The sequence below is a fragment of the Ranitomeya variabilis genome, chromosome 7, assembly GCF_051348905.1.
Source record: "Ranitomeya variabilis isolate aRanVar5 chromosome 7, aRanVar5.hap1, whole genome shotgun sequence".
In the NCBI taxonomy this organism is placed as follows: Eukaryota; Metazoa; Chordata; class Amphibia; order Anura; family Dendrobatidae; genus Ranitomeya; species Ranitomeya variabilis.
The window spans coordinates 51,648,516-51,672,551 of NC_135238.1; the positions used below are offsets into that span (position 1 = coordinate 51,648,516).

General features: G+C 40.2%; 1 protein-coding gene across 1 annotated transcript in view; it reads right to left on the reverse strand.

Moving 5' to 3' along the window:
- The window catches only part of LOC143785931 (uncharacterized), a 43,405-nt gene that overhangs the window by 1,328 nt on the left and 18,041 nt on the right, over positions 1 to 24,036 (reverse strand). Inside the window, exons 7-17 of the mRNA XM_077275075.1 lie at positions 16,871 to 16,949; positions 15,123 to 15,325; positions 12,157 to 12,311; positions 11,395 to 11,640; positions 10,034 to 10,190; positions 9,717 to 9,789; positions 8,742 to 8,765; positions 7,005 to 7,049; positions 5,391 to 5,435; positions 3,556 to 3,600; positions 1,013 to 1,060 (exon numbers count right to left, since the gene is read on the reverse strand). Coding sequence (XP_077131190.1) covers positions 1,013 to 1,060; positions 3,556 to 3,600; positions 5,391 to 5,435; positions 7,005 to 7,049; positions 8,742 to 8,765; positions 9,717 to 9,789; positions 10,034 to 10,190; positions 11,395 to 11,640; positions 12,157 to 12,311; positions 15,123 to 15,325; positions 16,871 to 16,949 — 1,120 coding nt within the window. The remainder of the gene's footprint in view (positions 1 to 1,012; positions 1,061 to 3,555; positions 3,601 to 5,390; positions 5,436 to 7,004; positions 7,050 to 8,741; positions 8,766 to 9,716; positions 9,790 to 10,033; positions 10,191 to 11,394; positions 11,641 to 12,156; positions 12,312 to 15,122; positions 15,326 to 16,870; positions 16,950 to 24,036) is intronic.

Sequence of the window (24,036 nt, forward strand, 5' to 3'; positions counted from 1 at the left end):
TTTTTTACAGGTGTAGGGGCTCTATGACCTTTCCCCGTGCCTGTGCACTGCAGGACTTTGCTCTGCCCTCAACAGGGCAGTGTAAGTACGCCTGTGCAGGAGCGCGATGGCAGGGATTGTGTGGATGATGCAGGGACACATCATCCACATGAAGCAAGCAAGAGAGCGGCATCGCAAAAGATGGGAGGCGCCGGACCAAGAAGAGCGACACCCATCGGACCGGACTGCCCTCAGGTGAGCATAATAAAAGCTATTTTCCTTCCCTTACAGGTTGGGTTGGGGGCAGATTTACAGCATTATAGAATTCTATATATAAGCCCTGAAAGGGGGTGGCCGTAACTCGTATCGACCAAACCTGGTGATAGGTTCCTTTTAAACATCATTAACAGTTAGGTACATTTGACATTATCATTTTTATGTGGGTTGATCACAGCAATATCATATTCATACAGGTTTTTTTTCAATGTTTTTCAACATTTGCGCAAAAGAATAATTAAAAAAAAAGTGTTATATTTGGTCACCAAATTTGATGTCCATAATTTTTTATTTTTATGTAGATGGAGTTGAATGAGGTCTTGTTTTTGAGGCACACGGTATAGTTTCTGCTAATAAGATTTTGGTGTATATATGTATTTTGATCACTATTAAATTCATTTTTGGTAGGAGATAGAAACAAAAAGCATTGAATCAGAAATTAATTTTTATTTCATAGTTGATGCTAGCTTTATTCTAGGTTTAGTCCCCTGTATCAGGAGATTAACTTTGTATAACGGCCGACTCCTGTTAGGGATGGCATGGGCACAACCCCTGTGCCTGCCTATACCATACCTGAGACATAACTATGGTAAACCTCTTGTTATCTAGGTGTAAAGTTACATAAATTTGTGGCAAGGTGATAATGGTTATAGCATTTATCAAAGATCATCCAACTTGTCTGATTTATAAGCTCGAAGAAAAAATAATATTTAGAATCAAGTAGGTTGCATCATATTCATTATTACTAAGTACATACCAGCACTGGAAGTTGTTGCAATTATTATGGGAGATGTACTATTGGCATCTGTGGAAACAAAAACAGGATAATATTACAAAAATGTGCAAAATCTTAAAGAGGTCATACACCCTGATATTTAGGTCTAATCTTTGAGATAGGTAATTAATATCAGTTATTTGGGGCTCGGTCAAACACCGAGCAAAACACTAATGAAGAAACTTTGGCAATATATGCATGACAGAGCGCACGTTGGCTCTGTCAGCACCATTATAGTCCATGGCCCCGTTCTCGCATGTATCAAATCCCTTTTTTGGGGGGAGTCCTGTTGTAAGCCCTAATGGAGCCACTGAGAGTGGGGAAGAAGGCAATGTGAAAGAAGACTAATTAACAAAGTTACATCAATCACATAAGGAAAGTTTGTCAATCATAGAAAATTGAGTCCATGAAGAGCAACCAGCAGGCACTTTACAAATCAAATCACATTCTCTCCAGAATTCAGATCAAACGTCAACTTGGATGTAATGACATAGTACGTGAATTGCAGTAGTCAATCATATAATGTGCTCACCCATAATGCTAAAGTGCCAGTGCAATATCCAGGGAGAGTCCGCAATGCTCAGTTTGCATGTGGTTTTCAAGGGGAGTGACTAAGTAGATATCATGTCTGATATCCTGTATGAAGGGAGATCAATAATTCACACATTGGATATCACACTATCAATCCAATGGACATTATTGATTTCCCTTTATATATCGGACAGGATATCAATGTAGTTACTCCCCTTGAAAAAGCACACGTGAAATGCTCACTGGGGACCATCCCTGGATGTTGCACAACACTTTATTACTATGAGCAAGCATCTTATATGAATACCGACTGCAAATTATTTACTATATCGTTAAATCCATGACAAGTTGACATTTCGTCTTCAAATTCTGGAGAGATTGTGATTTGATTTGTACTGTGCCTGCTGGTTGCACTTCATAACATCCATTTTCTATTGTTAGGGCTGGCGGAACGCACCGAGTCAATATAGAGGAAGTATAGGTGCGTTCGCAGCCCAGGAACCACCGTGCACTACACCTGAATAGACATGGGTAAGGTCACCCATTCTGTATAGGAGCGAACTCTGTTGCTTCACAGTCGCCGAGATTAAAGATAGCTCTGTGCCCTGTTAGCATTCACAGGGCGCAGCAAATGGATACTAGTGGGATCCCTAACAACTCACCCCCACTATGCTGGTGGTTGATCCCGCTCTGACCCTCGGTGGCTTTTGAGCCCACGCCTGAGGACGCCCCGAGTCAGATGCTGAGATCAAATGGGAGTTCCCACCCTACACTGACGGATTGTCGGGAGACACTAAAATAGCTGCACAGAGTGCGTACAGTACCGCAGCGGCGGTCACCGCAGTATCGACACAGTATATTTGTGCCTGGTGCTGGATGGCACTATCTTGCTATCTTGCGCTAGACAGCTACAAAACTCGCGAGCATTCAGCAACTCTAGGGATGGGAATGATTTGGAGCTTTCACCAGAACAGGCATACATACACACACACAAATACTGAATTATACTAGCACATGGCCGAGCGGCCATGTGAACCTTTTATAGCTACAGCTCTTCAGGATCTTCCTGGTGGACCAATAGGAGCTGCTACAGGAGCTGAGCGTGTGACCTCCAATAAGAGATCTTTCCTTGGGCATGCTCAGAAGGAGAAAAGCAGGACTTAGTCACCGCTGAACTGTATTGGTTATAATGGCTGAGCCTGGAAGGGCAGAGGACCATGCGCAGCATCTGTCCGAGCCAGGCGCTGGGACCGACGTCTCCGCTGAGCAGGCTCCACTGCGGCTGGAGGAGAATGGGAGACCGCAGTGGAGATGGTTCGAGATTCCCCCTGTGCAGCGGTGGGAACTCGACACCTAACATCTATGAGTGACTAACTTTCCTTATGTGATTGATGTAACTATGTTCATTTTATTGATCACATTAATTTTTATCTACCCGATAATTTACTGTTTCTTGTGCCTACAATTCCATGGATTTATTTCATGCTCCATTGGCAAACCTCTTCTTAAATTTTGAATTTTTCACTGTGGAAAAAGTTACATCATAACTTTTCGTTCAGTGTCATAATGAACACAGCACTATTACACATGTTTTTCTTGCAAATCATCATCATTTTTATAACATCTGGAATTTTGGGCTTTTCATATTTTATTTTTTTAAGCTTAAAAATATATTTTTATTTTTTTTAAGTGTTGAGATTGGAGCTAGGTTTAGTCCCTGCATCAGGCGATTAACTTTGTATAACGGCCGCCTCCTGCTATGGATGGCATGGGCACAACCCTTATGCCTGTCCATACTATCCCTGAGACATAGCTATGATAAACTACTTGTTATCTGGGCGTATAGTTCAATAAATTTGCGGCAAGGTGATAATAATTAAAGTATTTATCAAAGATCATCCAACTTTTCTGATTTATAAGCTTGGAGAAGAAATTCACATTTATGACCAAGTAGGCTGTATCATATTCATTATCACAAAACACATTGCTCATACCGGCAGTGACAGCTACTGTAGTCGTTAAGGGAGATGTTTTGGCATCTGTGGAAACAAAAACAGGATCATTTTCCGAAAATGTGCAAAATCTTAAAGAGATCATACATGTCTGATATTTATATCCTATCTTTGAGATAGGTCATCAAAATCAGTTATTCTGGGCTTGGTCCAACACTGGGCATCACTCATGAAGAAACCTTGGCACTTCAATTCCATAAAATTTGAAGATATTTGGAAGAAATCCAACATATATCTGTAACATTTCAGTCCTTAGATCTCCATCAAAGATTTAGACTGCTTGAGGAAAAGCACATGCAGTACTAGACTGAGTGTCCACCTCCACTATACGCCAGAACATGATGCATGACAGAGCGCACGTTGGCTGTCAGCACCATTATAGTCTATGACCCCGTTTGCGCACACATCCAAATTTTGTTTTGTGGGGGAGTACGGACATAAGCCCCAACGGGATCACTGAGGGTGGGGAAGAAGGCAATGTGAAAGGAGTCTAATGAACAAAGTTACATCAATCACATAAGGAGAGTTCATCAATCATAAATAATCATCAAATTGATGTCATGAAGAGCAACCAGCAGGCCCAGTACAAATCAAATCACATTCTCTCCAGAATATAAACCAAACGTCCACTTGGATGTAATGACATAATACGTGAACTGCAGTAGTCAATCATATAATGTGCTTACCCATAATACTAAAGTGCCAGTGCAATATCCAGGGAGAGTCCCCAATGCTCATGTTGTATGTGCTTTTCAAGGGGAGTGACTAAGTAGATATCTTGTCTGATATACTGTATGTAGGGAGATCAATAATTCCCATTGGTTATCACACTATTAATCCAATGGACATTTTTGATCTCCCTTTATTTATCAGACAGAATATCTGTGCAGTCACTCCCCTTGAAAAAGCACATGCAAAACGTGCGTCGGGGACTCTCCCTGGATATGACACCAACACTTTATTATTATGGGCAAGCATCCTCTACTATTGACTACTGCAAATTATTTACTACATTGTTAAATCTGAGACAAGTTGACATTTGGTCTCTAAATTCTGGAGAGACTGTGATTTGATTTGTACTGTGCCTGCTGATTGCACTTCATAACATCCATTTTCTATGATTGACTAACTCTCCTTATGTGATTGATGTAACTTTGTTCATTTTATTTATCACATTAATTTATATCTTGTCAATAATTTGCTGTTACTTGTGCCTACAATTCCTTGGATTTCTTTGATGCTCCATTGACGAACCTCTTCATATTTTTTGTGTATATAATTATTGTCTGTTCATTGTAATTAATTATAACAATATATTGCATTTTTTACTGTCGAAAAAGTTACATCATAACCTTTCACACAGTGTCATAATGAACACAGCATGATTACACGTGTTTTTCTTGCAAAGTTTTTTTTTTCTCAAATAAACTATTATTTTTATAACATCTGGGATTTTGGGCTTTTCATATTTTGCTTTTTTTAAGCTTAAAAACATATTTTTATTTTTTTTAAGTGTTGAGATTGGAGCTAGGTTTAGTCCCTGCATCAGGTGATTAACTTTGTATAACGGCCGCCTCCTGCTATGGATGGCATGGGCACAACCCTTATGCCTGCCCATACTATCCCTGAGACATAGCTATGGTAAACCTCTTGTTATATGGGCATATAGTTACATAAATTTGCGGCAAGGTGATAATAGTTATAGTATTTATCAAAGATCATCCAACTTTTCTGATTTATAAGCTTGGAGAAGAAATTCATATTTATGACCAAGTAGGCTGTATCATATTCATTATCACAAAACACATTGCTCATACCGGCAGTGACAGCTACTGTAGTCGTTAAGGGAGATGTTTTGGCATCTGTGGAAACAAAAACAGGATCATGTTCTGAAAATGTGAAAAATCTTAAAGAGATCATACATGTCTGATATTTATATCCTATCTTTGAGATAGGTCATCAAAATCAGTTATTCTGGGCTTGATCCAACACTGGGCATCACTCATGAAGAAACCTTGGCGCTTCAATTCCTTAAAATTTGAAGCTATTTGGAAGAAATCCAACATATATCTGTAACATTTCAGTCCTTAGATCTCCATGAAACATATAGACTGCTTGAGGAAAAGCACATGCAGTACTAGACTGAGTGTCCACCTCCACTATACGCCAGAACATGATGTATGACAGAGCGCACGTTGGCTGTCAGCAATATTATAGTCTATGACCCGTTTGCGCACACATCTGAATTTTGTTTTGTGGGGGAGGACGGACATAAGCCCGAACGGGATCACTGAGTGTGGGGAAGAAGGCAATGTGAAAGGAGTCTAATGAACAAAGTTACATCACTCACATAAGGAGAGTTCATCAATCATAGAAAATGATGTCATGAAGAGCAACCAGCAGGCACAGTACAAATCAAATCACATTCACTCCAGAATTCAGACCAAACGTCAACTTGGATGTAATGACATAATACGTGAACTGCAGTAGTCAATCATATAATGTGCTTACCCATAATACTAAAGTGCCAGTGCAATATCCAGGGAGAGTCCCCAATGCTCATGTTGTATGTGCTTTTTCAAGGGGAGTGACTAAGTAGATATCTTGTCTGATATACTGTATGTAGGGAGATCAATAATTCCCACTGGATATCACTTATCAATCCAATGGACATTTTTGATCTCCCTTTATTTACCAGCCAAAATATCTGTGTGAAAAAGCACACGCGAAACGTGCATCGGGGACCCTCCCAGGATATTACACCGTCACTTTATTATTATGGGCAAGCATCCTCTACTATTGACTACTGCTAATTATTTACTACATTGTTAAATCTGAGACAAGTTGACATTTGGTCTTTAAATTCTGGAGAGACTGTGATTTGATTTGTACTGTGCCTGCTGATTGCACTTCATAACATCCATTTTCTATGATTGACTAACTCTCCTTATGTGATTGATGTAACTTTATTCATTGTATTTATGACATTAATTTCTATCTACCTGATAATTTACTGTTACTTGTGCCGACAATTCCTTGAATTTCGTTGATGCTCCATTGGCAAACCGCCGGTGTATATAATTATTGTGTGTTCATTGTAATTAATTGTAACAATAAAAGACTGCATTTTTTACTGTATGAAAATGGTACTCGAGTCTCCTGACTTTCTTAGGTTCAATATTATTGGGAGTTTTTTATTTATATTTTTCAAATTATTGGTGGGGGCACCATGGAATTCTAATAACAGCATGTTCCCTGCCACTATGGTAACGCTCTGTTTATACTTTTCTGGGAGGTATAATAGAGGAACAGCACAACACAGTGTTCTAAGGAAAATTCGATGTAAGTATTTATTAAAACAAACATGTCAGGATGAATAAAGATAAAGATGTATAACAGGAAACATGTTACGTGAAATGTACTGCTCTTACCAGTCTTATCCTCAGATACAGTCACTATGGTTGTATCGATGGGATCTATGGTAATGAAGCAAAATAGCATTACAATAACTTTACTAAATTGATACTACATTAGAATTATTAGCAGCCATAACAGTTGTGATAGTAGTAAAAGTATAAACTGAAATGGGTAAAAAGTTGAGAAAATCCAGTAAGGAAAAATATATCTAAAATAAATTCCGTTTATTTGAAATCCATTAAAAAACATCACACAGGACTGACAGTAAAAAAAAGGGGGCATCCCACTGGAATCCTTTTGCGTTTCGGACATCCATGTCCTCACTCATAGGTAGTAAAATCCTTACTCATTAGTAGTAAAATGGCCACAGCAAAAAATAAGAAAAAATATAATATCATTCCTGAACTTTGTCTACTGTTCTCTCTTTTAATTTACTAAAATATGTGAATTTTTACATAATTTTTTACCTACCTTTAGGTATTACCTATGAGTAAGGACAAGGATGTCCGAAACGTGTATGGTAACAGTGTGACCGCCCTCTTTTTTACTGTCAGTCCTGTGTCCCTTTTTTAATGCATTTTGAATACATGGAATCCTTTTAATTTGATTGTTCCTTGGTGCTGAATTTTCTCTTTTTTTTTCTTGTTTGCCACCGGGGGGATATTGGCCCCCCACCATGTCCAAGCTTCATCCCATGGACTTTTTATTGCCTTGACACATTTTGGTGAGCTGATGTTTTTTTCTGTTCCTTTTTGTTTTTAACCTAATCTGTATTAGCAGTCATTTCCTAGCCATCTGATATATGGCATTCTCCAGAATCCCCGGGATCTTCGAGGATGAGCACAATAAGTCTAGGTTCACACCAGCATATAACACAATCATCTGATTTAGACTAATGATTTTCCATCTATATTATCATCCGTGTGCCATCCGTATGTCCTTTTTTATATCGATATAGCATTCATTTTTACACATAAGCTAAGACCAAATACAGCTTGCTATGTTAAGAATTACAACCTATCCATAAAAATCAGATGCTGTACGGTTGATCCAGATGGGATCCTCTTTTTTTTTAATGGGCAAGTGTCATCTAAAATATGGAAGAAACTAGTGCACGTTTCAACAACATGACAATGAGTCCCTTTTGAAAAATTAGCTAGAGTAAGGCCAATTAAAGATAATAAAAAATCCTATTTAATTATTATGGTGCTATGGCTATTAAGGTGTAATAATAATCTTTATTTTCATATAGTGCTAACATATTCTGCAACGCTTTACAGACATTATCATCGCTGTCCCCGATGGGGCTCACAATCTAAATTCCCTATCAGTATGTCTTTGGAATGTGGGAGGAAACCGGAGTGAACGCACGCAAACATGCGGAGAACATACAAACTCCTTGCAGATATTGTCCTTTGTGGGATTTGAACCCAGGACCCCAGTGCTACAAGGCTGCAGTGCTAACCACTGAGCCACTGTGCTAGCTACTGAGCCACCGTGCTAACCACTGAGCCACCGTGCTAACCACTGAGCCACCATGCTAACCACTGAGCCACCGTGCTAGCCACTGAGCCATTGTGCTAACCACTGAGCCACCATGCTAGCCACTGAGCCACCATGCTAACCACTGAGCCATCATGCTTAGTATTGTTGGCTTGATGAAAGACATTTGTACAATATAATAGAGGTCGAATGTCACACTGAGGCTTAGTAGCAAAATACAAAATGTTGCCCATAGATATTCTACTTACTGTCAGAGGGATTCACATCATTATCTGGAAAGAAAAACCAAACAAAATGAGAATGCTGGAGAACATGGCATTGAGACACTCTAAAGAAAGAACATAGCTTCCTTTTAACTTTCTTCCCTAGGATTAACTTTAAAAAAAATGGCTTGAAATGCACCCGGGCTGATCAGCAATTACTGGCGCCAGCCAGAAGTTCTCGGATGCTGCCGAAACAAACAGCTCCTTGACTTCTGCAGTGGCTGCAGCTGGGAATTTCAGATTTGCCTCCCAGTGTAAAAAAGCACAGAATTTGGGATCTATTCGCATAAAAAAAATTAGGTGCGTACCCTGTGTTTTTTATTCTGTAATTTGTAAATTATGTAATAGAATTTAAACAAATAATGGCAGAAAACCTTAATTGTTTTCCAAATTATTGGCCATTTTCATCACATTATTTCATGCAAAATGTTTTCTTTTTAGTGTCTGATAAAGTATAGTAATAGAAAGTAGACAGTTACCAATATCCCTTTCACTAGCAGTAAAATGGTCGTAACGATAAAAAAAGGACAAAAATATAATATAGTTCTTGAACTTTGACTACTGCTCTAACTTCCGATTTACTAAAATATGTGAATTATTACATTTTAGCTCGAGATCTTTTTTTTAAATGAATCATTTTTCGTCAAGTGAAATCATGGTACGGGAATCCTAGACAAACATGCCTAATATCGCCTAATATCATATACACACCCAATGCCGGGGGCAATCACTAGCCTCAGCAGTCATATACTATACATGCAAACATCTCCGCTGAGGCCAATGACTGGCTGCAGCAGTAACGTGAACGATGGATGTGACGTCACCTCAGCCTGACTCGTCTGGACCACTAGAGTTTTGGTCCCGAAGTTGTTATTTTAAAACTTTTTCAGCCTCGGCCTGCTTGGCTTCATTTTAAAACCTGGAGAACCCCTTTAAGTAATTATTCATTTAGAATTTTACCCAAATGAAATGGTCCAAGTGTTAAAGTCTTCCCAAGTGGTGCAGCGCTGCGGAAATTTGGTCTAGGACAACCCTAAAAAACAAAAATATTTAACACGAGAGATATATAATTCTGCAGACAACGAAGTGAAATAGATGAATGGTTACACTGACAGATAATGGATAGATAGATAGGTGATAGATAGATAGATAGATAGATAGATAGGTGATAGATAGATAGATAGATAGATAGATGATAGATAGATAGATAGATAGATAGATAGATAGATAGATAGATAGATGATAGCTAATAGATAGATTGTCAAACTTCCACTTACAGGAATACATTCTTCAGATTTACTGCAAAGATTAACTTTGCAATGAAGAAAAACGTAGCTGTGTTTAACAAACTTGAACATTAAGATAGAGAATTTTCCTTCACTTGAAATTCCATTAGCATAAATTAGAATAGTTTGATCTTCTTCATTAGCACAGCTGTTCAAAAGAATAAATAAAAATATATTAAATGCATATCTATCTATCTATTATCTGTCTATCTATCTATCTATTATCTGTCTATTATCTATCTATTATCTATCTATCCATTATCTATCTATCATCTGTCTATTATCTATCTATCTCTTTATCCCTCTATCTATTTATCTATCAATCTATTATCTATCTGTCCATCTATATATCAATCTGTTATCTATCTGTTTATCTATTATCTATTACTTAGCTATTATCTTATCTATCTATCTATCTATCTATCTATCATCTATCTGTCTATCTATCTATTATCTATTACTTATCTATTATCTATCTATTATCTTTATATCTATCTATTATCTATCTATCTATCTATCTATTATTTATCTGTCTATTATCTATCTATCAATTATCTTTCTATTATTTATGGTCTATCTATCTATCAATCAATCTATTATCTATCTGTCTATCTATCTATTATTTATCTATTATCTATCTATTATTTATCTATCTATCTATCTATCTATTATTTATCTATCTATCTATCTATCTATCAATCAATCTATTATCTATCTATCTATTATTTATCTATTATCTATCTATTATTTATCTATCTATCTATCTATTATATATTTATCTATTATCTATCATCTATCTATTATGTATCTATTATCTATCTATATATCATCTATCTATCTATCTATTATCTTTCTAGTATTTATATATTATCTATCATCTATTATCTATCTATCTAATATCTATCTATCTATTATTTATCTATTATCTATCTATTATTTATCTATCTATCTATCTATCTATCTATTATATATTTATCTATTATCTATCATCTATCTATTATGTATCTATTATCTATCTATATATCATCTATCTATCTATCTATTATCTTTCTAGTATTTATATATTATCTATCATCTATTATCTATCTATCTAATATCTATCTATCTACCGTATCTATTATCTATCGTTATATGAAGTCATTCAGATATTATTTACATGTTGTTTTATAACATCTTCCTTTGTCTGCCATGTTCCCGAGCCTCACCATTCTACATTCCGCATACCGCACACATTCTACAAGAGTCAGACAAGCTTCATGCCCTGCTGTATAAGCCTAATGCCAGGGTGTAAGGTCCTTTTTTTTTTTTTGAGGTGGGACACTACTGACTATGGCTCTTTATCTTTATCTCACCTGTTCACAATAATTCCGTATTTTGTTGGATCATCAGGATTTTGTGTAGGCGTTGCGTAGCAATGTTGCATGACAAGTTTAAACTGACTTGTATCGCCTTTAGAGATGAAAACACCAATAAACAACCTGTCTTTGGTAGATAAAGTAATCACTCCTGTTTCGTAAGGCTCTTGGTAAGTTTGATCTTTGAAAGCAGCCATAATGACATCAAACTGCCCGTTGCCTTCTATTTCAAAGTATACTGTGCTGCAAAAAAAACATAAATACGGAAGAAAACATTATAACAAATGGATTTTACATCATCAACACCCATAAAATCTAAATTAAAATCTGGTAATCCTATAGTTCTGTTAGAGGTGGGAGGCTTTCAATTATGGTAAAATATATAAAATGCTAAGGAGACAAAAGACAGCGTGAGATCACCCAAACTGGGACAAATGGAGGCATTAAAAGTGTTTGGTGTTCTAAAACTATAACTACTTTTATGCAGAAGAGTAAGAGCCATGAGTTGGAAAGTTGCATCTCTAATTAAAAAGTCATTTCCTATCATTGATTATCAATGAGAATCTCCAAGAAAACATTCACGAGTAAGTTGTGTAGTCCGGAAGTGAACAACTCATTCTGCCCGGGCTCCTCCCCTGCTCTGCCAATTTTGGCAGAGCTGGCTCAAACTGGTGTGAAAGTGTCAAAAGTTGCATAATGTTTGCGACTTCTCAATGCATTTTCTAGCATAAAATCTTTGATGAAAAAAGTTATAAAAACCTTATGATTGGAGACAGCACTTTTTGAAGAGAAACATTCAAGTCCAGGGGATAGATGCAGGAGACGTTGATGTAAAACGCGGCCCTGTTGATGATTTGAGAAGCAATTGGAGGCAAATAAATCAAGTTCTTATAGATCGCATGTGTATTGTTGGTCTGAAAAAACAAAAGAATAAAAATTAATTAATATTAACACAGTATAGAAAACAATTCACCGTTTACACTAAGCACTCTGTGCCTTAGATGTGCCAGTTATGGATATGACAGGGGCAATATTCCTGGTGGTCATATCATGGTTACTTACACCATACCTATTGAACATTGGCACTTATGGTATATTCATAGTGCCAACTAGGGTTGAGCGAAACGGATCGGTCATTTTCATAAGTCGCCGACTTTTGGCAAAGTCAGCGTCTCATGAAACCCGACCCGATCCCTGTGCGGGGTCGGCCACGCGGTACGCGAACTTGGCGCCAAAGTCGCGTTTCGAATGACGCGTCTAGCACCATTATTGCAGCCAATGAAGGAGCGGCAGAGTGATGAGATAGGCGTCAGGGGGCGTGCACAACTATCGCCATTTTTTCACTTGCATGCTGCAGCGATTTGCAATGTGTAAAAGCAGTCTTGAGAGAGAGAGAGAGAGAGAGAGAGAGAAAATTCAATTTCTTCATTGGGTTTCGTGTTTCGGCCGATCCCCGACTTTTCACGGTGGTCGGCCGATTTCACTCGACTCGACTTTTAAGACAGTCGGGTTTCGCAAAACCCGACTCGACCCTAAAAAAATAAAGGTCGCTCAACCCTAGTGCCAACCACTGGGATCTTTATCTTAGTGGAAAATGGGGTCCGATAACCTGCACTCTGTGATACAAGTGTCCATTATATTGTTAATAGATAGATAGATAATAGATAATAAATATATAGATAATAGATAGATAATGGATAATAGATAGATAATAGACAGATAATAGATAGAATAGAGATAGATAGATAATACATAATGGATAGATAGCTAGATAGCTAGATAATAGATAGATAGATACAGATAGATAATACATAATAGATAGATAATAGATAGATAGATAGATAGATAGAGAGATAATAGATAGATAGATAGATAGATAATAGATTGTTAGGACTCGTGTAATGTGACAAATAATGATAATAGAGAATATGAGGTGCGTTCACAGTCCGGGGTGCACCCCGGAGATGACACCTGCTGCTGAGTAATGGCGGATGGACGTTTGCTCACACGTGGGTTTAGACCTCACCCAGTGTGAATGGAAGTGAACTCTGTTGCTTCACAGAGTCGCCACAAATACGCTGCGCCCTGTTAGCAGTCACAGGGTGCAGCTGAAAGACACTAGGGGGATCCCTATGAATCACCCCCCACTAAGCTGGTGATTGGACTCGATCTGACCCTCGGTGGCTTTTGAGCCTGCACCTGAGGACGCCCCGAGTCAGATGCTGAGTCCAAGCGGGAATTCCCACCCTACACTGACCGCTTGTCAGGAAAGCGCACTGATAGCGCACGGCGCCGCACTGGCGGGCACTGCAAAGAGATGCTGTAACGTATGCTGAGTGTGCAGGTTAGCACTGCCGGGCGCTAGGTAGCTTCCACCATTCGTGAGCAGTCATCAACACAAGGAATGGGAATGATTAAGGAGCTTTCATCCATTGACAGACATTCATCTACACACACATGTTAGTAAGTATACACTAGCGCATGGCTGAGCGGCCATGCAAAATTTTATAGCAGTAGTGCTCCGGGACCTTCCTGATGGTCCAATAGGAGCTGCAACAGGACCTGAGCATGTGACCCCCCAACCTCCAATGAGAGGTCGTCCCATGGGCATGCTCAGTATGGGAAAAGCAGGACTTAGTCCCAGAAAGGCCTGCTCGCTGCTGATCAGTGCTGGCTGCAAAGGCAGAGCCTGGAAAGGCAGCAGAAACCAGTCTCACAGTATCAGCTTGAGCCAGACACTGGGACTGATGTCCCTGCTGAGCAGGCTCCACTGCGGCAGGAGAAGAATGGGAGACTGCAGCAGACATGGTTTGAGATTCCCCCTGTGCAGAGGTGGGAACTTGACACCCAACATAGATAGGTAGATGATAAATAGATCAGGCAATCACAGCTGCAAGTCTCCTAAGAGAACAATTAAATAAAGTGAAAAGACAAAAAGTCTTTAAAATGTGAAAAACATTCAAAAAACACAAAATTTGAAATTGCCCCATTGAAAATAAAAATACACATATTTGGTATCACTGCATTTAGAAATATCAGATCTATCAAAATGTAAAGTAAATTAATCCAGTAAGGTAAACAGCATGACAAGAAGAAAAAATCAAAACTCCGCAGTTACATTTTTTTTGGCCACCGCAACATTGAAATAAAACGCAATTAGAGGTGATTAAAACATCATACCTAGCCCAAAATGGTATCAGTAAAATTTTCAGCTCAGGTTGCAAAAAATAATCCATCACCCAGCACGAGATCTCAAAAAATGAAAAAGTTACAGGTCTCGGAAAATGGCAACAAAAGCAAAAACAAATTTTCATGCATATTTCAGAATTTTTTAAATAAAAAAAAAACTATACATGTTTGGTATCTGCGTACTCATACTGAACTGGAGAATCATATTTTCAGGTCCGTTTTACCATATAGTGAACATGGTAAATTAAAAAAAAAACAATTGTGGAATTGCACGTTTTTGCAATTTCACCACACTTGGAATTTGTTTCTTTTTTACCAGTACACAATATGGTGAAATCAATGATGACATTCAAAAGTACAACTCGTCCTGCAAAAACCAAGCCCTCATATGGGTATATTGATGGGAAAAGTTAAAAAGTTATGGCTCTTGGAATGATGGGAGGAAAAAACAAAAACAAAGTAACGGAAAATGGCCTGGGGGTGAAGGGATAAAACAGAACATAAGACTGGAAATGATCTCGATGTTTGATACCTACAATCAGTTTTGTTCCACATATACCAACTCCAAGCGGCCATCCTACTGACACAATGTTTCCGTCTTCATAGAGATCATGGCATTTCCCTCCATTGGTTTCCAGCTTTAGATAATCCACATGAGAATCTATAAGATCACTTCTTGGTAACGTCACATTGATATAGGAAGCACCGCACTGGAGATCTGGACACAAGTTTTCAGGTTCTAAAGTTAAACAAAAGGAAATATGCATGATGACGGCTATATTAAAAATGGGTTTCAGTATTACACAATTTTCGAGACGTCGGCAAATACGTAGAGAATCTAAGAAGTGAACTGGGTGCAAATCTTTTTGTACTATATATAAGCTGGCACATCTAACAAGCAGTGCCGCTGTGTCCGCAGTCTTCATGCCCCGAATAAAAAAAAAATGAATTTAACTAAAGGCAAAAAATGAGAAAGGCTCGTTTTTGCCGTTAGAATTTTTCGGAACACTTTTTTACTTTATGCTTCTGTATTAAATAATATAGTCTATTACACTATGTGTGCTGTATGGTGTGAGCTTTCCTTGTATTTACCCAAAACACAATCTTTTGGCAAATTCCTGGCCAATAGAAATGTATGAATATTGGTTTATGCCTATGGCGGTGATTTTCCAGCAGGCCACGTTTACACGTTCAGTATTTGGTGAGCTTTTTACCTTAGTATTTGTAAGGAAAACCAGATCTCACACTTTGCACTGACGAGGGGCAGTACCCCGAAACAGTGTCTGTAAATTGAGATTTTGATTTGGTTGGTGGGCTAGAGTTCTAGTCCTCTTCCTCTCTGAAAAGACCATTTGCATAGTTCCCAGAGGAGCATTGCGGCTTAAAAGTCTCTTCACCTCGGCATGTCAGGCTTGATATGTCACTGTCTGCAAGGAGGAACATTACCCCTTGGATCCCGATCAGAGGCCTGTCACCCAACCAAACCAGATCTCACACTTTGCACTGACGAGGGGCAGTGCCCCGAAACAGTGTCTGCAAATTGAGATTTTGGTTTTGACTATTGACAAACTTGTCAAAGAGTCAATAATGACTTTTAGGATTGCTACTTCTTATAGTTCTAGTCCTCTTCCTTTCTGATGAATGAAACAATCAGAGGAAAAGTATAATAGAAACACGTCACCACTTCTGTATTTATCACCCACTCCTGATTTTGGATAAAAAAAATATGGATGTAAAATACTGACCAAATACTGAACGTGTGAACATGGCCATATGTCAAAATCGATCTGAGTTTCATTAGTGTTTTTTATCAATTTTTCTCTGATGCGAAAAAAAATGTTTCTCCATTTTCTCCTATCTGTCATGGAATTCGAATGTGGTCCAATTTTTTTGTGGACCCATAGACTTTTGTTGCAAAGTTTGAGCTGACATTGGACGTGTTTTGCACAGACAACGCGATACGCAAAAAATCAGGGACATGTGAACATAACTATCAAGCTAGCTTTATGGGGTTTCCCTACTGTTTTTACATACATAACAGAGTAATTATTCCCCTTCACTAGGACCAACGTGGACTTTCGCTGCTGCTCCGACCTCATTGTCTTGGCTTCAGAAGTGGCAACACATCGACAGCTCATATCATGGTTGCTACCTCTCAGGAAGCTTAGCGACTCTGCCTATGTAAACAGTTTTGGGGTTCACTTTTCCTGAAGTGTAAAACCTCTTAAACAGTTCTGTCAGATAATATAATCTCCATCTATGGTGGTTGTTCTTCTGGCATTACCTTTGACACCTACTCCAAGTGATAGGTAATCATCAGGATTCCCAGGATCATCATCAGAAGAACTGTCTCTATTACAGTCCTAGAAGAGAAGATATAATAAGGAACACAGTAACCCCACACAGACCTTTATCTACAGCTCTACACACATTGTATCAGTGGGTACAAAAGAGGGGTGCGATGTGGAGCGAGCCTTCACTTTCAAAATCAATCGGGGGCTGCTCAGTTACAACAGTACGATAACATATAAATTATATAATTAAATATCATTTTAAATATATGTATTGTTGAATTATTTTTTGGTTCTTTATTACATTTGCTTATTTATCATTTACTGCCAATCCTATTAAAATGAGTCTCCATTGTCTGTCCTTAAGGGGGTTTTCCCGCTAACAAAGTACATTTTAATAGATCTTTAAATAATAAATTCCACAATTGGATGTGTTAAAAAAAATGTCCCTGTGCTGAGATAATCTTATAAATGTACCCCTGCTGTGTACTGTGTAATGGCTGTGTCTGACCGTACAGGAACATGGTCTGATCATACCACAGATCCTGGGCAGAGGGGAAGCAAAAGAGAGTATACAGACAGGACAGCGGGGGATCACAGCTGATTCTTTCTAAGAGGTGAAAACATGTTTAAAAGCAATCAGCAAAAGCTTTACCTCTCAGAAATAATTAGCTGTGATCCCATGCTGTATGGTCTGTATACTCTCTTTACCTTCCTCCCCTGCCCAGGAGATGTGGTATGATCAGTCCATGTTCCTGTATGGTCAGACACAGGAATTACACAGTACACAGCAGGGGCACATTTATAAGATTATCTCAGCACAGAAACAATTATTTTTAACATATCCAATTGTGAAACTTTTTTTTTATCCTACAAACTATTGAATAAAATTAAGTTTAGTCATAGGAAAAACCCTTTTTAAGAGCCCCTTTTAGAGATGAGCAAATCCATTTAATCTGAATTGAATTCTTGTCAAATTTTTAAGAATTTTCCCAGCCGAGTGAATTAGAGTAGGCTTTAGTGGTCGAGGTCTCCTCCTTCAAAGTTTAACCAGTCATTGACTGAGTATAGACTGCGATGTTCCCACCAGCCATGGGTCTCGTAATCCAAACTCGACAGTCTTATAGGCCAGACTGTATGCAGAGGTCTACACGGGTGACACAGTGGCTAAGTGGATATCACTGTATCCTTGCAACGTGGAGTATTGGGCTCAATTCCTACCAAGGACAACATCCTACCAAGTGCCTGACCAGTTGAACCCTGATCCTGCTCTGACCTCAGGTTATCTAACATAAGGTTGTACAATAACAAATTGTATTGTGGTACCGTGTTAGCCAATCTATTAGTCTATTTGTAACCTAGCCTGAAGAAGGAGCCACTGTGCTCTGAAAGCTTGCAAACATATTATTTTCTGGTTAGCCAATAAAGGTATCACTCCTAGAATACTTCTGTCATCATTGGGCAGAAAAGTATTCATATCTAACATAAGGTTAGGTTTCAATACTAGAGGATAGGGCTGTCTCGATTTCGGTGCATCTTGTAGCGGTGGGATGGCTTTGGCGCCTTTTTTAAAAGCAAAACGGTGTTTATTAGGCACTCTATGTTATTTATGTGTACTATTACTATTGACTTACTTACAGCAGGGTATTTGCTCATTTTTTTTCTATCTTAGGTCTTGTTTGCTAAATGGCCACAGTGTGAATGTGCTTTTGTACTTTGCGTGTGTACCAACTTATCCTTCGGATCATTTCTTTGGTTTTGCTGTAGTTTCCTGTACAAAGAGGGGTGTGACTCCTTTGACCAAGGCATTTCATTTACATAGCTTCCCATTACTAGATGACCAGTTGGACCCTGGTCCTGCTTTGACCCTATCTACATTGAGGTCATCTGACACTAGGTGTGGTTTCAATGCTAGAGATTAGGACTGTCCTGATTTGAGTACACCTTGTCGTGGTGGGATGGCTTTTACACTTTTTTTTTATCAAGAACAGTGTTGACTAAGTACCCAATGTTATTTGTATGTACTTTTACTATTTACTTACTTACAGCTGGGTATATGCTCATTTTGCTTCTATCTTAAGGTACCTTCACACTAAACGATATCGCTAGCGATCCGTGACATTGCAGCGTCCTGGCTAGCGATATCGTTTAGTTTGACACGCAGCAGCGATCAGGATCCTGCTGTGATGTCGCTGGTCGCTGAATAAAGTTCAGAACTTTATTTGGTCGTCCGATCGCCGTGTATCGTTGTGTTTGACAGCAAAAGCAACGATACCAGCGATATTTTACACTGGTAACCAGGGTAAACATCGGGTTGCTAAGCGCAGGGCCACGCTTAGTAACCCGATGTTTACCCTGGTTACCAGTGTAAAATGTAAAAAAAACAAACAGTACATACCTACATTCGCGTCCCCCGGCGTCCGCTTCCCACACTGACTGAGCGCCGCAAAGTGAAAGTGAAAGCACAGCACAGCGGTGACGTCACCGCTGTGCCCTGCTACTGCCGGCGCTCAGTCAGTGAAGGAAGCGCACGCCGGGGGACACGAATGTAAGTATGTACTGTTTTTTTTTTTTACATTTTACGCTGGTAACCAGGGTAAACATCGGGTTACTAAGCGCGGCCCTGCGCTTAGCAACCCGATGTTTACCCTGGTTACCTGGGGACCTCGGCATCGTTGGTCGCTGGAGAGCGGTCTGTGTGACAGCTCTCCAGCGATCAAACAGCGACGCTGCAGCGATCGGCATCGTTGTCGCTATCGCTGCAGCGTCGCTTAATGTGAAGGTACCATTAGGTTTTTTTGAAGGACAACACCTGCAAGGAGTTTGTATGTTCACCCCATGTTTATATGGCTATTCTCCCACAGTTCAAAGACATTCTGATAGGAAAATTAGATTGTGTGCAATGTTTATAAAGTGCTGCAAAATTAATAGCGCTATGTGTTATGACCCCAATGGCAGAGGGTCTCAGAGGTGACAACAAAGTCTGCAAACACAAAAAACCAGCTCATAGGGAAGTGGTAACTAGGCTGACCGTATACCTGATCCTAGCACAACAACTAACAGTAGCCGGGGAACGTACCTACGTTGATTCTAGACGTCTCGCGCTAGCCGGAGAACTAACTAAACCTATAAGGGAAAATAAGACCTTTCTTGCCTCCAGAGAAAAGACCCCAAAGTTGGATACAAGCCCCCAACAAATAATAACGGTGAGGTAAGAAGAAAAGACAAACGTAAGAATGAACTAGGTTTTAGCAAAGAGAGGCCCACTGACTAATAGCAGAATATAGGAAGATGACTTATACGGTCAGCAAAAAACCCTATCAAAATATCCACGCTGAATATTCAAGAACCCCCGAACCGACTAACGGCGTGGGGGGAGAATATCAGCCCCCTAGAGCTTCCAGCAATATCAGGAATCACATTTTGTACAAGCTGGACAAAAATAAGAACAATGCAAATAACCAAAAATAAGAAAACAGGACTTAGCTTATCTTGCAAAGAACCAGGACCAGCAGACAGGAGCAAACAGAAATGAACTGATTACAACGGTGCCAGGCACCAGACTGAGAATCCAGGAAGTTTAAATAGCAACACCCCTAGCCTAACGAACCAGGTGGGTACCAAGCTGGGGAAAGACAATCCCAGTGTCATACCACTAGTGACCACAAGAGGGAGCCAAAAAGTAAAGTTCACAACAATACCCCCCCTTTAAGGAGGGGTCACCGAACCCTCACCAAGACCACCAGGGCGATCAGGATGAGCAGCGTGAAAGGCACGAACCAAATCGGCCGCATGAACATCAGAGGCGACCACCCAGGAATTATCCTCCTGACCATAGCCCTTCCATTTGACCAGATACTGAAGCCTCCGTCTAGAGAGATGAGAATCCAAGATCTTCTCCACCACGTACTCCAACTCGCCCTCAACCAACACCGGAGCAGGAGGCTCAACAGAAGGAACCACAGGCACAACGTACCGCCGCAACAAAGACCTATGGAACACGTTGTGAATGGCAAACGACACCGGAAGATCCAAACGAAAGGACACTGGATTAAGGATTTCCAAAATCTTATAAGGACCGATGAAGCGAGGCTTGAATTTAGGAGAGGAGACCTTCATAGGAACAAACCGAGAAGACAGCCATACCAAATCCCCGACACGAAGTCGGGGACCCACACCGCGGCGGCGGTTGGCAAAACGCTGAGCCTTCTCCTGTGACAACTTTAAGTTGTCCACCACTTGATTCCAAATCCGCTGCAACCTATCCACCACAGAATCCACCCCAGGACAGTCAGAAGGCTCAACATGTCCCGAGGAAAAACGAGGATGAAAACCAGAGTTGCAGAAAAATGGCGAAACCAAAGTAGCGGAACTAGCCCGATTATTAAGGGCAAACTCAGCCAATGGCAAGAAGGTCACCCAATCATCCTGATCTGCAGAAACAAAACACCTCAAATAAGCCTCTAGTGTCTGATTAGTTCGCTCCGTTTGGCCATTAGTCTGAGGATGAAAGGCAGATGAAAACGACAAATCAATGCCCATCTTAGCACAAAAGGATCGCCAGAACCTGGACACAAACTGGGATCCTCTGTCAGACACGATATCCTCAGGAATGCCGTGCAAACGAACCACATTCTGAAAGAACAAAGGAACCAGATCGGAAGAGGAAGGCAACTTAGGCAAGGACACCAAATGGACCATCTTGGAAAAACGATCACATACCACCCAGATGACAGACATTCCTTGATACACCGGAAGATCTGAAATGAAATCCATGGAAATGTGTGTCCAAGGCCTCTTCGGGACATGCAAGGGCAAAAGCAACCCGCTGGCACGAGAACAGCAAGGCTTAGCCCGAGCACAAGTCCCACAGGACTGCACAAATGACCGCACATCCCGTGACAAGGAAGGCCACCAAAAGGACCTAGCTACCAAATCTCTGGTGCCAAAAATCCCCGGATGCCCTGCCAACACCGAGGAATGAACCTCGGAAATGACTCTGCTGGTCCATTTATCAGGAACAAACAGTCTGTCAGGTGGACAAGAGTCAGGTCTACCAGCCTGAAATCTCTGCAACACACGTCGCAAATCAGGAGAAATGGCCGACAAGATTACTCCCTCTTTAAGAATACCAGCTGGCTCTGAGACTCCAGGAGAGTCAGGCACAAAGCTCCTAGAAAGAGCATCAGCCTTCACATTCTTCGAACCAGGCAGGTACGAGACCACAAAGTCAAAACGGGAGAAAAACAATGACCAACGAGCCTGTCTAGGATTCAGGCGCTTAGCAGACTCAAGATACATCAGATTTTTGTGATCAGTCAAGACCACCACACGATGCTTAGCACCCTCGAGCCAATGACGCCACTCCTCAAATGCCCACTTCATGGCCAACAACTCCCGATTCCCAACATCATAGTTCCGCTCAGCAGGCGAAAACTTCCTAGAAAAAAAAGCACATGGTCTCATTACAGAGCAACCAGAGCCTCTCTGCGACAAAACAGCCCCTGCACCGATCTCAGAAGCATCCACTTCAACCTGAAAGGGAAGTGAGACATCAGGCTGACACAAAACAGGCGCCGAAGTAAACCGGCGCTTCAGCTCTTGGAAGGCCTCCACGGCTGCAGGAGCCCAATTAGCAACATCAGAACCTTTCTTGGTCATATCCGTCAAAGGTTTAACAACGCTAGAGAAGTTAGCGATAAAACGACGGTAGAAGTTAGCAAAACCCAAGAACTTCTGAAGACTCTTAACAGACGTGGGTTGAGTCCAATCATGAATAGCTCGGACCTTGACTGGGTCCATCTCCACAGCAGAAGGGGAGAAAATAAAACCCAAAAAGGGAACCTTCTGCACTCCAAAGAGACACTTTGAGCACTTCACAAACAAAGCATTCTCACGCAAAACCTGAAACACCATCCTGACCTGCTTTACATGAGAGTCCCAATCATCAGAAAAAAACAGAATATCATCCAGATAAACAATCATAAATTTATCCAGATACTTCCGGAAGATGTCATGCATAAAGGACTGAAACACTGAAGGAGCATTAGAGAGCCCAAAAGGCATCACCAAGTACTCAAAATGACCTTCGGGCGTATTAAATGCAGTTTTCCATTCATCTCCCTGCTTAATGCGCACAAGGTTGTACGCACCACGAAGATCTATCTTGGTGAACCACCTGGCACCCTTAATCCGGGCAAACGAGTCCGACAATAGAGGCAAAGGATACTGAAATTTAACAGTGATTTTATTCAGAAGCCGATAGTCTATACAAGGTCTCAAAGATCCGTCCTTCTTGGCCACAAAAAAGAATCCCGCACCAAGAGGGGAAGAGGATGGACGAATATGCCCCTTCTCCAAAGACTCCTTGATATAAGAACGCATTGCGGCATGTTAAGGTACAGACAGATTAAATAATCTTCCCTTAGGAAATTTACTACCCGGAATCAAATCTATAGCGCAGTCACAGTCCCTATGAGGAGAAAGAACACTGGACCTGGACTCACTGAATACATCCTGATAGTCAAACAAATACTCAGGAACTTCTGAAGGAGTAGAGGAAGCAATAGACACCGGCGGGGAATCGCAATGAATTCCCTGACAGCCCCAACTTGACACAGACATAGCCCTCCAATCCAAAACTGGATTATGGGTCTGTAACCATGGCAGACCCAAAACGACCAAATCCTGCATTTTATGCAGAACAAGAAAACGAATCACCTCCCGATGTTCAGGAGTCGTGCACATAGTCACTTGTGTCCAAAACTGCGGCTTATTTTCCGCCAATGGCGTAGCATCAATACCTCTAAGAGGGATAGGATTTACTAAAGGCTCCAGAACAAAACCACAGCGCTTGGCAAACGACAAGTCCATAAGACTCAGGGCAGCACCTGAATCCACAAACGCCATAACAGGGTAGGAAGACAATGAGCAAATTAAAGTCACAGACAAAATAAATTTAGGTTGCAAATTACCAATGGCGACAGGACTAACAACCTTTGTTAGGCGTTTAGAGCATGCTGATATAACATGTGTAGAATCACCACAGTAAAAACACAACCCATTCTGACGTCTATGATTTTTCCGTTCGATTCTAGTCTGAATTCTATCACATTGCATTAAATCAGGTGTCTGTTCAGACAACACCACCAGAGGATTA